Here is a 12883-nt window from a genome sequence, read left to right as displayed (position 1 = left end):
GCGGGGGGGCGCCCCCGACGGGGGCGCGGTTGGGGGGCGGGGGGGCGCCCCCGCCAAGGGTTCGGATCCCACATACAGACCGGCCGCTCACTGGCGGAGCGAGGTGTGGGCGCAACACCGAGGGTTGCGATCCCATTGCCGGTCACGAAAAAAGAGACAAAAAAGAAAAAAAAAAAAAAAAAACAAGGCCCATTTATTTATTCGTTTTTATGGCTGGCTGGTTTGGGGATCTGAACCTGTGACCTTGGTGTTACAAGGCTGTACTCTAACCAACTGAGCTAACTGGCCAGCCTGTCTTTTCCACTTCTAAATTTCTATAGTCTATGGAGCAGATAGAGAAATAGGTGGTTTCAGCAGAATTCAATCAAAAACCCAGAGTGCTTTCTCACTGTCATGAAACCTGTGGATAAGTACCAAAGAGTCAAGGTATCCCAGTTCCTCTTCCTTCTTGGCAGCATTTATTCTCATATGCTCAGGTATTTTGTAGTCTGGGGCTGTCTTCAGATTGAAATCTCCCATATACACCTGAGCTTCTTTGATAGCTTGAAGATCTTTGGGATCCTCAAAGTCATCAGTAGGTTTACTCTTGTATCTATCAGAAAAATAGACAACATAGACACAAATACAACAATAAACTCTAGTTTGTCCACTTTAATACAGATATATATTAAAATTCAATCATGAAGCAAAAGTACAATTCTGTGTCTGTAATGCCACTTTTGTTTGTAAAGCCCAAGCATTTTTTAGAAGTTAATGACTATTTTTAAAGCATCCCAAGCAAAATAATACATCATCATAAAAACACAAACTAATCACCAGATTGTACTGAAATATCTGAATCACTGTTAGGCTTTGGTTCACTTCAAAGTAATTCATATTAACATTGTTATTTATTCCCTTAATTTAAATTAAACTTTGAAAATTGGGTGGTTTTTTAAAATTGCTAAAAAGTCAATCTAACTTTTTTTATTACATGAGTGATTAACATAAAATTTTCAAAAAGGTGTCCAATTCAAAATAACAACTGAGCATATGGGTTTGCCTCCCCCTCTCTTTCCAAATTACATGGAAATGACAGTATAGAGGTATGAAAAGCAATAAATTATCAGGAAAGCTGAGAATGGGATAGAAAGACATGAGCAAACCACTGATATTGATACATTCTGAAAGGAAGAAAGAAGATGAAATTATATTAATGAATAAACCAGACCACAGAAAACTATAACCCAGAATACCTGCAGGAGAAGGCTACAAAAAGGACTGAATACGATCTTCCTGGTAGAGTCCTTAGGAAGCTCCAAGCACAAAAGCATGGGTCTTTTAGGGTCACTTGTGAATGTCCCCTATAAGACAAGTTATCTCCAGCTGGTGGGAACATAAGTGATTCCCAAGCACAAAGGGAGCAGGTACAAAGGGTGCAATAGAATGCTAGACATATTTGGCAAAATCAAAGGATGAAAAAGGAATGGCTGAACTAGTTAGGCTCCCCAAATTTCCTTACATACAAAGCAGTAGCAACCTTTATATTCAGACTAAAACTGAAGAACTACTCTCTACAGAAACTGAACTCTATGTTTGGGAAGTACTAAGGTACTTGAGGGTATAGGTTGGCTCTGCATTGTAAGGCCCTTATTTGGAAGACCCCAATATACCTGTGTAATTCTCTAAAGTGAAGCCCGCCAGCCAACATGAACATGTACATTTGTAGTCAGCCCTTTTCTTTAGGAGAAAGTCTTTTTTAGAAAAACAAACATACAAAATAGCAGAGGAAACCCATACCATCTACTTTATTAATTGCCAATCATTCGTGTACAACTGTACTAAAAGGAAGGATTAATATTTTTAAAGGAAGGAAAGAAGAAAGGAATGAATGAGCCAATGAATGCAGAAAGAGTAGAAGGGAGGGAGGAAAAGAAAGGAAGGAAGAGACAAAGAAAGGAAAACACAAAGAAAGGAAGAGAGAAAGAAAGAAAGATAAAAAAAAGAAAAGAGGTACTTCTGTTTCTGGCCCTGTGAGAGAAACAGGGTCCATAACTATCCTCATGATGTAAGCAACTAGAAAAACTGAACAAAAACCATGAAACAACTATGTTCAGACAGCAGACATAGGCAGCAGAAAACTGTAGTTCCTGAGAGAAATGAAAAGAAGAAATCCTTACTATCTCCTGGCTTTCTGCATGGAGGAAATTACCAGGCTGTGGAGTAGGACCAGGATACCAAATATAGCCCAATGAACTCATGGAATGAGGAGACAGAGACCAGAGTCCAGGGAGGCCAAAGTGTTTTACTTGTGGGAAAGAATATCAGAGGTACACATAGAAATACCTCCAGAAATCTACACAGGACTTGCAGTTTTTTGCATGAGTAATGTGAAACACCATCCAAAGAACAACTTCCAGGAAAAGTACAGTTACTAGGAAGCTGTAAAACAAATAATTCTCATAGTTTGCACATAGCTGGGAATCACTTATGTTCCCACCAGCTGGAGAGAACTTGTCCTATAGGGGACATTCATGAGCAATCCTAAAAGACTCATGTTTTTAAAGTAGGAAAAACAGAAGATCTGAAACACATTATTGATCACCTTGTCCTAACTGACATTTATAGAACACTACTCCCAAAAATGTAAGAAAGCATACTCTTTTCAAGCACATGTAGACAGACTATATGCGGGGCCATAAAACAGTTCCCAATAAACTGAAAGAATTTAAATCATACAGACTATTTTCTATTACCACAAAAAATTAAACTAGAAATCTAACAGGAAGATTTTTTTTTTAACCCCAAATATTTGGGAGCTAAATAGCACACATCAAAATAAACCACAAGTCAAGGAAGAAATCACAAGGGATGTTCGAAATACTGTGAACTGGGCCGCCCCGTGCCTCACTCAGGAGAGTGCGGCGCTGGGAACACTGAGGCCGCGGGTTCGGATCCTATATAGGGATGGCCGGTGCGCTCACTGGCTGAGTGCGGTGCAGGCAACACCAAGCCAAGGGTTGCGATCCCCTTACTGGTCACAAAAAAAAAAAAAAAAAAGGAAAGAAATACTGTGAACTGAGTGATAATGAAAATATATCATATCAAAAATTGTAAAATGTAGCTAACTTGGTCCTAAGAAGGAAATTTATATTTTAAATGCTTATATTAGAAAAGAAGAAAGGTATAGAATCAAGACTTACATGCTAAGTTTACACCTTAAGAAGCAAGAAAGAAAAAGCTAATTAAATCTGAGTTAATTAGAAGGGAAAAAATTCTTTTAAAAATCAATGACACAGAAAGCAGACAAAGAATATTAAGAAAATCTATGACCAAAAGCTAATTCTTTGAAAAGATCAATAAAACTGATAAATCATGAACTGAAATGATCACCAAAAAAAGAGAAGATGTAAATTAACAATATCATGAATTAAATAGGGGACATCAAAACAAATGCTGCAGAAATTAAAATAAAAATAATGGAATAATATAAACCACTTTATGCCAATAAATTTGACAACCTACATGAAATGCACCAATTCCTTGAAAGACACAAATTACCAAAACTGTTCCAAGAAAAAAACAGAAAATCTGAATAGTACTATAACAATTAAAATTTTGAATTTGTATTTAAAACCGTCTCTCAAAGAATACTCCACTGATAAATTCTAACAAATATTTAAGGAATAAATATCAAACCTACCTAAATTCCTTCAAAAAATAGAAGAAAAAAAGAATACTTCCAAACTCATTTTGTAAAACCAGTATTACTCTAACAACCCAGAAAAGACATTACATAAAAATAAACCTATAGATCAAATTTTTCACTAATAAATACTCAAAAGTCCTCAATAAACTACTAGCAAATCAAATCCAGCAGTATTTCTTAAAGGATAACATACCATGATGAAGTGAGATTTATCCTAGAAATGCCAGTTTGATTTAACATTTGAAATCAATCACTGCAACTCACAATATTGAAGACTACAAGAAATAAGTATACGATCATCTCAATATACATATAAAAAGCATTTCATAAAATTCAACACCCATTCTTGATTTTTAAAAAAATAATTAAATAAAAACACTTTCAACAAACGTGGAATAATAGGGAATTTCCTCCACCTGGCAAAGTGCTTGTAAAGGGATGACATTGCACTTGATCATGAAAGACTGAATGCTTTCCCCCTAATACTGGAAATAAAACAAGGACATCCACTCTCACCATTTTTATTCAACATTGTACCGCATGTTCTAGACAATACAATGAGCAAGAAAAGAGATTTAAAAAAATAAAAAATAAAAGAAACCAAAGAGATTGAAGGGGAAGAATCTGTCTTTACTGAAAAGTGATGTCAGCAAGCTGGCAGTATAAGCAGCCCTGGGCCTGCCTTCTCCTCATAAACACAGTGATTTAGCAACAGCTCACAGACAAATTTTCTTTGTAAGAGATCCAGAAGGTAATCTTGCACCATGGACAAACTGAAACCAAATTCAGCCAGAAGAGAGATTCTGGACACATTCTGACAAGAATTGTACCCCAGGCACAGAACCATACAATCAAGAAGAGAATTCCTAGCTTCTAGCTTCTTCCAAAGGAGGGAAGGGTTCGTTTTGCAAATCTAGTGCCCCAACTTTTCTGAGGGGGCTCCCTAGAGGACTGGCTTCTATCTTGCTAGTCTGAGAGCTCTAATGGGATCAGAACCATCTAGCATCCAGAGGAGAATGAAGATGGCAACTTGAACTAAAGATGGCATAGATCCTCCCCCTTGCTCAGCACAGAGTGAGTGGATGAAAAATCCAGCTCTCATATTCTCCTTAGAGAGGGAGAGAGTTGGTCTGCCTGAACTTCTCCAGGGTTGCCCATAGAAATGGTATTTGTCTTGCCAGTCTTGAAACTCTGATGGATCCTGTGCAATCTACCTGCCTGACATAGAACAGAAATGATGATTTGGACTGGTTGACACCACAGCTCCTCCCACCCCAGGCTGAGCACAGAGAGAGGGTATAAAACCCACAGCTACTTACTTCTCCCTAGAAAGGAAATGTTGGTAGAAGCTCCCAGAACCTCTGGCCAGACTAATTGGTGAAGGTCTTTTTAGAAGGCCAGTTCATGAAGACTGAGAGAGGTACCTGCTTTGTCTCATGCACAGACACCAACACAGAAAGACAAGGAAAATGAAAAATCAGACAAAGATGTTCCAAACAAAGGAACAAGATAAATCTGCAGAAACTAACCCTAATGAAATGAAATTATATTATTTATCTGACAGGAAATTAAAAATATGTCATAAAGATGCTCACCAAAGTAAAAAGAAAAATGCATGAACAAAGTGAGAATTTCAACAGACATAGAAAATATTAAAAAGTACCAAACAAAAATCATCAAGTAGAAAAACAAAAAAATTAAACTAAAAATTTCACTAGAGAGGTTCAACAGCATACTAGAACAAGCAGAAAAAAGAGATCAGCAAACTAAAACACAGGTTATTGGATATAATTCAGTAAGAGGAGAAAAAAGAAAAAAGTATAAAAAAGAGTGAGGGAAGTTTGAAAAACTTATGGAACACCATCAGGCAGAATAATATAGGCATTATGAGAGTCAGAAAAAAGGATATATACAAAGAAAGAACCAGTAACCTAATTCAAAGAAATAATGGCTGAAAATATCCCAAATCTAGGAAAGGAAACAGATATCCAGATCTGAGAAGCCCAAAGTCACCAAATAGGATGATCCTCCCAAAAATTTCACACCAAGACACATTATAATTAAAGTGTCAAAAGTCAAAGAGAGAACTTTGAAAGCAGCAAAAGTGACTTGTCACATATAAAGGAACCTCAATGAGACAACCAGTGGATTTTTCAGCAGAAGCCTTGCAGGGAGTGGGACGATATATTCAAAATGCTGGGGAAAATAACCCATTGACCAAGAATACTATAATTGACAAAACTGTCCTTCAAAAATGAAGGAGACATGATGATTCCCAGACAAACAAAAACTCAGGGAATTTATCACCACTAGAACTGTCATACAAGAAATGCTAAATGGAGTTCTTCAAATTGAAATGAAAGAATGCTAAAAGAATGCTTTTATTATGTTGAAGTACTTTTCCTCTATTCCCAGTTTGTTGAGAGTTTTTGACAAGAACAGGTGTCAGATTTGTCAGATGTTTTTTCTGCATCTATTGAGATGCATATATACTTGATCCTTTGTTCTGTTAATGTGGTTAATCAAATTAATTGATTTAAGTGTGCTGAACCATCCTTGCATCACAGGGATGATCCCATTTTGTCATACTGTATGATCATTTAGTGTGCCATGGGATTTGGTTTGCTAGTATTTTGTTGAGGATTTTTGTATCTATATTCATCAGGCATATCAGCCTATAGTTTTCTTTTCTTGTGGTGTATTTGTCTGGCTTTGATATAAAGGTAATGCTGGCCTCATAAAATGAGTTTGAAAGTGTTCCCTCCTCTTCAGATTTTTGAAAGTGTTTGAGAAATATTGGCATTAATTCTTCTTTAAATGTTTGGTAGAATTTACCAGTGAAGCCATCTGGTCCATACTTTTCTTTGTTGGGAGGTTTTTGATTATGGATACAATCTCCATTTTAGTTAAATGTCAGTTCAGACTTTCTTCACAATTCAGTCTTGGTAGGTTGTATGTTTCTCAGAATTTATACATTTCTTCTAGATTATTCACTTTGTTGGTGTACAATTGTTTGTAAAAGTCTGTTATGATTATTTTTATTTCTGGGATATCAGTTGCAGTGTCTTTTCTTTCTTTTCTAATTTTTATTTATTTGAGCCTTTGATCTGGCACTCCCCTCTTCTCGCAGAGGAGACTAAGGGGCTTCCAGCAGTAGCTGGGTCATTGCTGGGCTGGATCCAGGTTTCAAGAGTGTGTGGCTGAAGCTCTAGGCCCTCCACCCCTCTGGTTTGGGAGCATGGGGCACCTCTGGTGGTGGTTCAATGGTCATCGCTGGGCTTGGTGTGGACCTTGGAGGGGAGTGGCTGAGTTTCTCAGTCCCCCACCTCCCCAGCTTGGGATTCCTGGGCACTTCCAGCAAAGACTCAATGGTTATCACTGGGCTTGTTGTGGATGCTGGGGGGTCATGGCTGAGGCCATTGGTCCCCCATGATCCTGGCTCAGGATCCCAAGGAACTTCCTGTGATTGCTCAGTGGTCATCACTGGGTTGGTTGTTGATATTGGGAGGGGCATAGCTGAGTCCCTTGGCCACCCATCACCCGAGCTTGGAAGCCCAGGGTGCTTCCAGCAGTGGCTCAGTGGTCATTACTGGGCTAGTTGTGGATGTTGGGGGTGTGGTTGAGGACCTCAGCCCCCCACAATAACTACTTTAAATGTAAATGTATTAAACTTCCCAATCTAAAGACATAGAGTGCCTGAATGGATAAAAAGAATAGGACACAACCTGGCTGAAAGTGAAGGAATGAAAGAAGATATTCCATGCAAATGGAAGCAAAAGAAAGCAGGAAAAATAGACTTGAAGTCAAAATACTTATACCAGAAAAAATTGATTTTAAGTCAAAGACTGTCACAAGACACAAAGAAGGACATTATAAAAGATAAAATGGTCAGTCTGCCTGGAAGATTTAACAATTACAAATATATATTCACCCAACATCAGATCACCTAAATTTACAAAGCAAACATTACAGAAGTGAAGGGAGAAAGAGATGAAATATAATGATAGTAGGAGGCTTCATACCCCACTTTCAATACTAGACATCCAGACAGAATATCAATAAAGAAACAGAGGATTTGCAGAACACTATAGACCAAATGAACTTAACAGACATATACAAAACATTCCACCCAACAACAGCAGAATACATATTCTTCTCAAGTGCACACAGAACTTTCTCCAAGATAGATTACATGTTAGGTCACAAAACAACTTCTAACAAATTTAAGAAAACTGAAATCATACTAAGTATCTTTTCAGGCCACATTGGAATGAAACCAGAAATCAACAGCAGGAAAAAAAAAAAAAAAAAACCCTGGAAATTTCACAAATATGTGGAAATTAAACAAGACATTCTTGAACAACCATTGGGTAAAAAAGAGATCAAAAAGGAAACTATAAAATAACTTTAGACAAATGAAAACAAAAACCAATATACCAAAATTTATGGGATGCAGCAAAAGCTTTACTATGAGAAAAATGTATTGTGATAAATGCCTACACTGAAGAAGAAAGACCACAAATAAACAACCTACCTTAACACCTCAAAGAGCTAGAAAGAGAAGAACAAATGAAGCCCCAAGTTAGCAGAAGGAAGGAAATAACAAATATTAAAGCAAAAGTAAATAAAATAGAAAATAGAAACACAATTTAAAAATTAACAAAATTAAGAGTTGGTTTGTAGAAAAGATAAACAAAATTGACAAAGTTGTAGCTAGACTAAGTAAAAAGATCAAAGGCTCAAATAAATAAAAATTAGAAAAGAAAGAAAAGACACTGCAACTGATATCCCAGAAATAAAAATAATCATAACAGACTTTTACAAACAATTGTACACCAACAAAGTGAATAATCTAGAAGAAATGTATAAATTCTGAGAAACATACAACCTACCAAGACTGAATTGTGAAGAAAGTCTGAACTGACATTTAACTAAAATGGAGATTGTATCCATAATCAAAAACCTCCCAACAAAGAAAAGTATGGACCAGATGGCTTCACTGGTAAATTCTACCAAACATTTAAAGAAGAATTAATGCCAATATTTCTCAAACACTTTCAAAAATCTGAAGAGGAGGGAACACTTTCAAACTCATTTTATGAGGCCAGCATTACCTTTATATCAAAGCCAGACAAATACACCACAAGAAAAGAAAACTATAGGCTGATATGCCTGATGAATATAGATACAAAAATCCTCAACAAAATTCTAGCAAACCAAATCCCATGGCACACTAAATGATCATACAGTATGACAAAATGGGATCATCCCTGTGATGCAAGGATGGTTCAGCACACTTAAATCAATTAATTTGATTAACCACATTAACAGAACAAAGGATCAAGTATATATGCATCTCAATAGATGCAGAAAAAACATCTGACAAATCCAACACCTGTTTTTGTCAAAAACTCTCAACAAACTGGGAATAGATGAAAAGCACTTCAACATAATAAAAGTCATATGTTAAAAGCCCACAGCTAACACCCTACTCATCAATGAAAAACTAAGTGCTTTTCCTCTAAGACCAGGAAGAAGGTAAGGATGCTCACTCTCACCCACTTCTATTTAACATAATACTGGAAGTCCTAGCCAATGCAATTAGGTAAGAAAACAAAATAAAAGGCACACAAACAGAAAGGAAAAAGTAAATCATTCCTGTTTGCAGATGACATGATCTTATAAATAGAAATCACTAAAGACTACCTAAAAGAATTGTTAGAACTAGTAAACAAATTTAGTAAAGTTTAAGGATAAAAAGTCAACATACAAAAGCAGTTGCATATACAATAACTACAAACTATCTGAAAGGAAATTAGGAAAACAATTCCATTTACAGTAGCACCGAAAAGAATAAAATTCTTACGAGTAAGCTTAACTAGTGTTAAAAGACTTGTACACTGAAAACTACAAAGCATTGTTGAAAAATAACTAAGGAGCACAGAACAAATGGAATGACATCCTGTGGTCACAGATTGGAAGACTTAATACTGTTAAAGTGTTCATATTACTCAAAGTGTTACACAGATTCAGTGCAATCCCTTCAGTGGCAGTTTCTACAGAAATAAAAAAAAAACTATCTTATGATCGTATGGAAACACAGAATCAACCTTGAGAAAGAAGAGGAAAGCTGAAAGCATCACACTTTTTGATTTAAAAAAAAATATTACAAAGCAANGGAAAATTGGATATCTATATAAAAAAGAATAAAATTGGAACCTTATCTCACAACATATACCAAAAATCAACTCAAAATGAATTAAAGACTTAAACATAAGACCTGACACTGTAACACTCTTAACAGAAAATAGGGGAAAAAATTCATGACAGCAGTTTGGGCAATGATCTTAGGTATATAACCCTGAAAGCCAAGGAAATAAAAACAAAAATAAATAGGCACAATTAAGTCAAACTAAAAAGGTTCTACACAGAACAGGAAACAATCAACAGGATAAAAAAGGCAACTTTCTCAATGGTAGAAAATATTTGCAAACCACGTATCTGATAACGGGTTGATCTTTAAAATATATAGGGATTTTTTCAATTTAATAGCAAAAAGCTAATAACCTGATTTAAAATTGGGCTAAGTACTTGAATAGACATTTTTCCAAAGAAGACATACCAATAGCCAAAAGGTATGTGAAAAAATGCTCCACATCCTTAGTCATCAGAGAAATTCAAATCAAACCTTCAATGAGTTATCACTTCACACCTGTCAGGGTGGCTATTAACAAAAACTGAAAGACAAGAAGTGTTGATGAGGATGTGGAGAAACTGGAACCCTTGCACATTGCTGGTGGGAATGCAAAGTTGTGCAGCCACTATGTAAAACAGAATGGAGGCCTCTCAAAAAAATAAAAATAAAACTACTATATGATCCAGGAATCCCATTTCTGAGTATTTATCCAAACAATTGAAATCAGGATCTTGAAAAAATATTTGCATCCCCCACGTTCACTGCAGCACTATTAACAACAGTCAAGGTGTTGAAACATCCTAAATGTCCATCAACAGATGAACAGACAAAGAAAATGTGCAAATACAAACAATGGACTATTATTCGGCTCTAGAAAAGAAGGAAATTCTGTAACATGTGACAACATGGAAGAACACTGAGAACATTATGCTAAGTGAAAAATCCAGTCACAGAAAGACAAATACTGCGTGATTCCACTTATATGAGGTATTTAAAATAGGCAAATTCATAGAATCAAAGAGTGGGTGGTGATTGCCAGGGGCTGGGAGAAGGGAGAAATGGGGAGTTACTTATCAATGGGCATAAAGTTTCAATTAAGCAAGCTAAATAAGCTCTAGAAATCTCCTGTACAACATTGTACCTATAGTCAACAATAATGTTTTATACATTTAAAAATTAGTTAAGAAGTTTGATCTCATATTGTTTTCTTACTACAATAAAACTTCTTAAAATTAAAGATTCTTATTTAAGATTTTATTTTAAAAGAAAAAGAATCTGTCTTTACTCACATACATGATCCTATTTATAATATATTGTAAGGAATCTACAATGAAATCTACGAGTCCCAATAAGTGAGCTTACAAGGTCACTGGACACAAAGTAAATATAAGAAAAAAATGGGAGGACTTCTACAACCAAGAGATGGAATAGACCATTTTTCTATTTTTCCTACTAAGTACAAATAAAAACCCTGGACATTATATATAAAGCAAAGATAAGAAGTAAGGATATCATGGTAAGTCCCCTTGGTTTTCTTTTTATCTCACATATGTCAGACTTGGAGCTGAAGAAATCAACAACAGAGAAACACCAATGGGTTTGGAACAAAAAAAAAAAAAAAACCAACAAAATCCTGCTCTCTCAACATAAAGGACCAAGAAAAGAGAAGAATAGCAAAACAGAAAATAATAATAGCTCTACTGCAGCCTAACACCACAGAGAAAAACCATGGCCCCACATCCACTCATGCCAGAAAACACCAAGTGGGGAGTCTAGACTTATGCCTTCACCAACTGTCTTAGTTCATTTGGACTACTATAACAAAATACCAAGACTGAGTATCTCATAAACAACAAAAATTTATTTCTCATAGTTCTGGAGGCTGGGAAGCCCAAGATCAAGTTGCTGGCAGATTCAGTGTCTGCCAAGGGCCTATTTCCTGATTCACAGTTGGTGCCTTCTCACTGTGTCCTCACATGGTGGAAGGGGGTATTGAGCTTCCTTGGGCCTATTTTATAAGGGCATTAATTTCATTGAAGTCACTAATCACTTCCCAAAAGGCCCCACTTCCTATTGCCATCATCTTGGGGATTAGAATTTCAACATAAATTTGAGGAGCACTGTATTAATAATCACTTTCTGTTACTTATAACAAAATACCTAAAACTGGGAAATTTATAAAGAAATGAAATTTATTTATTATTTGGAGGCTGGGAAGTCTACAGTCCAGGGGAATCATCTTGCAAAGTCCTTTTTCTTAGTAAGAACTCTGTACAGAGTCCTGTGGTGATACACACAATCTCATGGCAAGACCTCTTTAATGTGCTCACTTGGTCTCCTGTGACCACTCACCAAACCATTAACCCATTACTCCGTGAATGAATTAATCCACTCATGAGGGTATAATCATCACAATCTAACTACTTTATAAAGGCCCCACCTTTCAAAACTGCCATAATCTGATTTTCCACCCTTTTAACACTGTTACTATGGGGATCAAGCTTCAGTGAGTTTGGGGAGGACATTCAATCCACAGCAGGAACACAAACACTCAAAACTTAGCACCAAAAAAATGCAACCCAATCCCCACTTAGGTGGCATTAGAGAAGGTGAAAAGATAACCAGGACTTTCATCTCCAATGGCTGGTAACAAGGCCTGCTACCTTAATGTCAGTAGAGACCTCATAAGGAGCCTGGACTTCCACCCCCAATAAGCAGTAACAATGTGACCTATCCCTCTCCTCAGAAAAAGCCTAGTGGGGAGTGATGACTTCCACCACCCTCCACAGTATCAGTAGAGGTCAAGTTGAAAGCAAGTTGGGGGACTAGTCAGCATTTGGAACTACAACTCTTGCCCAGCAAGGAGCTTCTTCCTTCCTCGGAGTGATGACTTCCACCACCCTCCACAGTATCAGTAGAGGTCAAGTTGAAAGCAAGGTGGGGGACTAGTCAGCATTTGGAACTACAACTCTTGCCCAGCAAGGAGCTTCTTCCTTCCT

General features: G+C 36.6%; 1 protein-coding gene across 1 annotated transcript in view; it reads right to left on the bottom strand.

Moving 5' to 3' along the window:
• Nucleotides 1–12883, bottom strand: part of CFAP44 (cilia and flagella associated protein 44) — a 139754-nt gene that overhangs the window by 48692 nt on the left and 78179 nt on the right. Inside the window, exons 24-26 of the mRNA XM_008574819.1 lie at nucleotides 4609–4656; nucleotides 4413–4419; nucleotides 415–592 (exon numbers count right to left, since the gene is read on the bottom strand). Of these exons, the coding sequence (XP_008573041.1) occupies nucleotides 415–592; nucleotides 4413–4419; nucleotides 4609–4656 (233 nt within the window). The remainder of the gene's footprint in view (nucleotides 1–414; nucleotides 593–4412; nucleotides 4420–4608; nucleotides 4657–12883) is intronic.

Source organism: Galeopterus variegatus, unplaced genomic scaffold (assembly GCF_000696425.1).
Source record: "Galeopterus variegatus unplaced genomic scaffold, G_variegatus-3.0.2 Scaffold1110, whole genome shotgun sequence".
Lineage (NCBI taxonomy): Eukaryota > Metazoa > Chordata > Mammalia > Dermoptera > Cynocephalidae > Galeopterus > Galeopterus variegatus.
The sequence above is the reverse complement of the archived record's forward strand: the minus strand, read 5'-3'. Positions and strand labels throughout refer to the sequence as shown.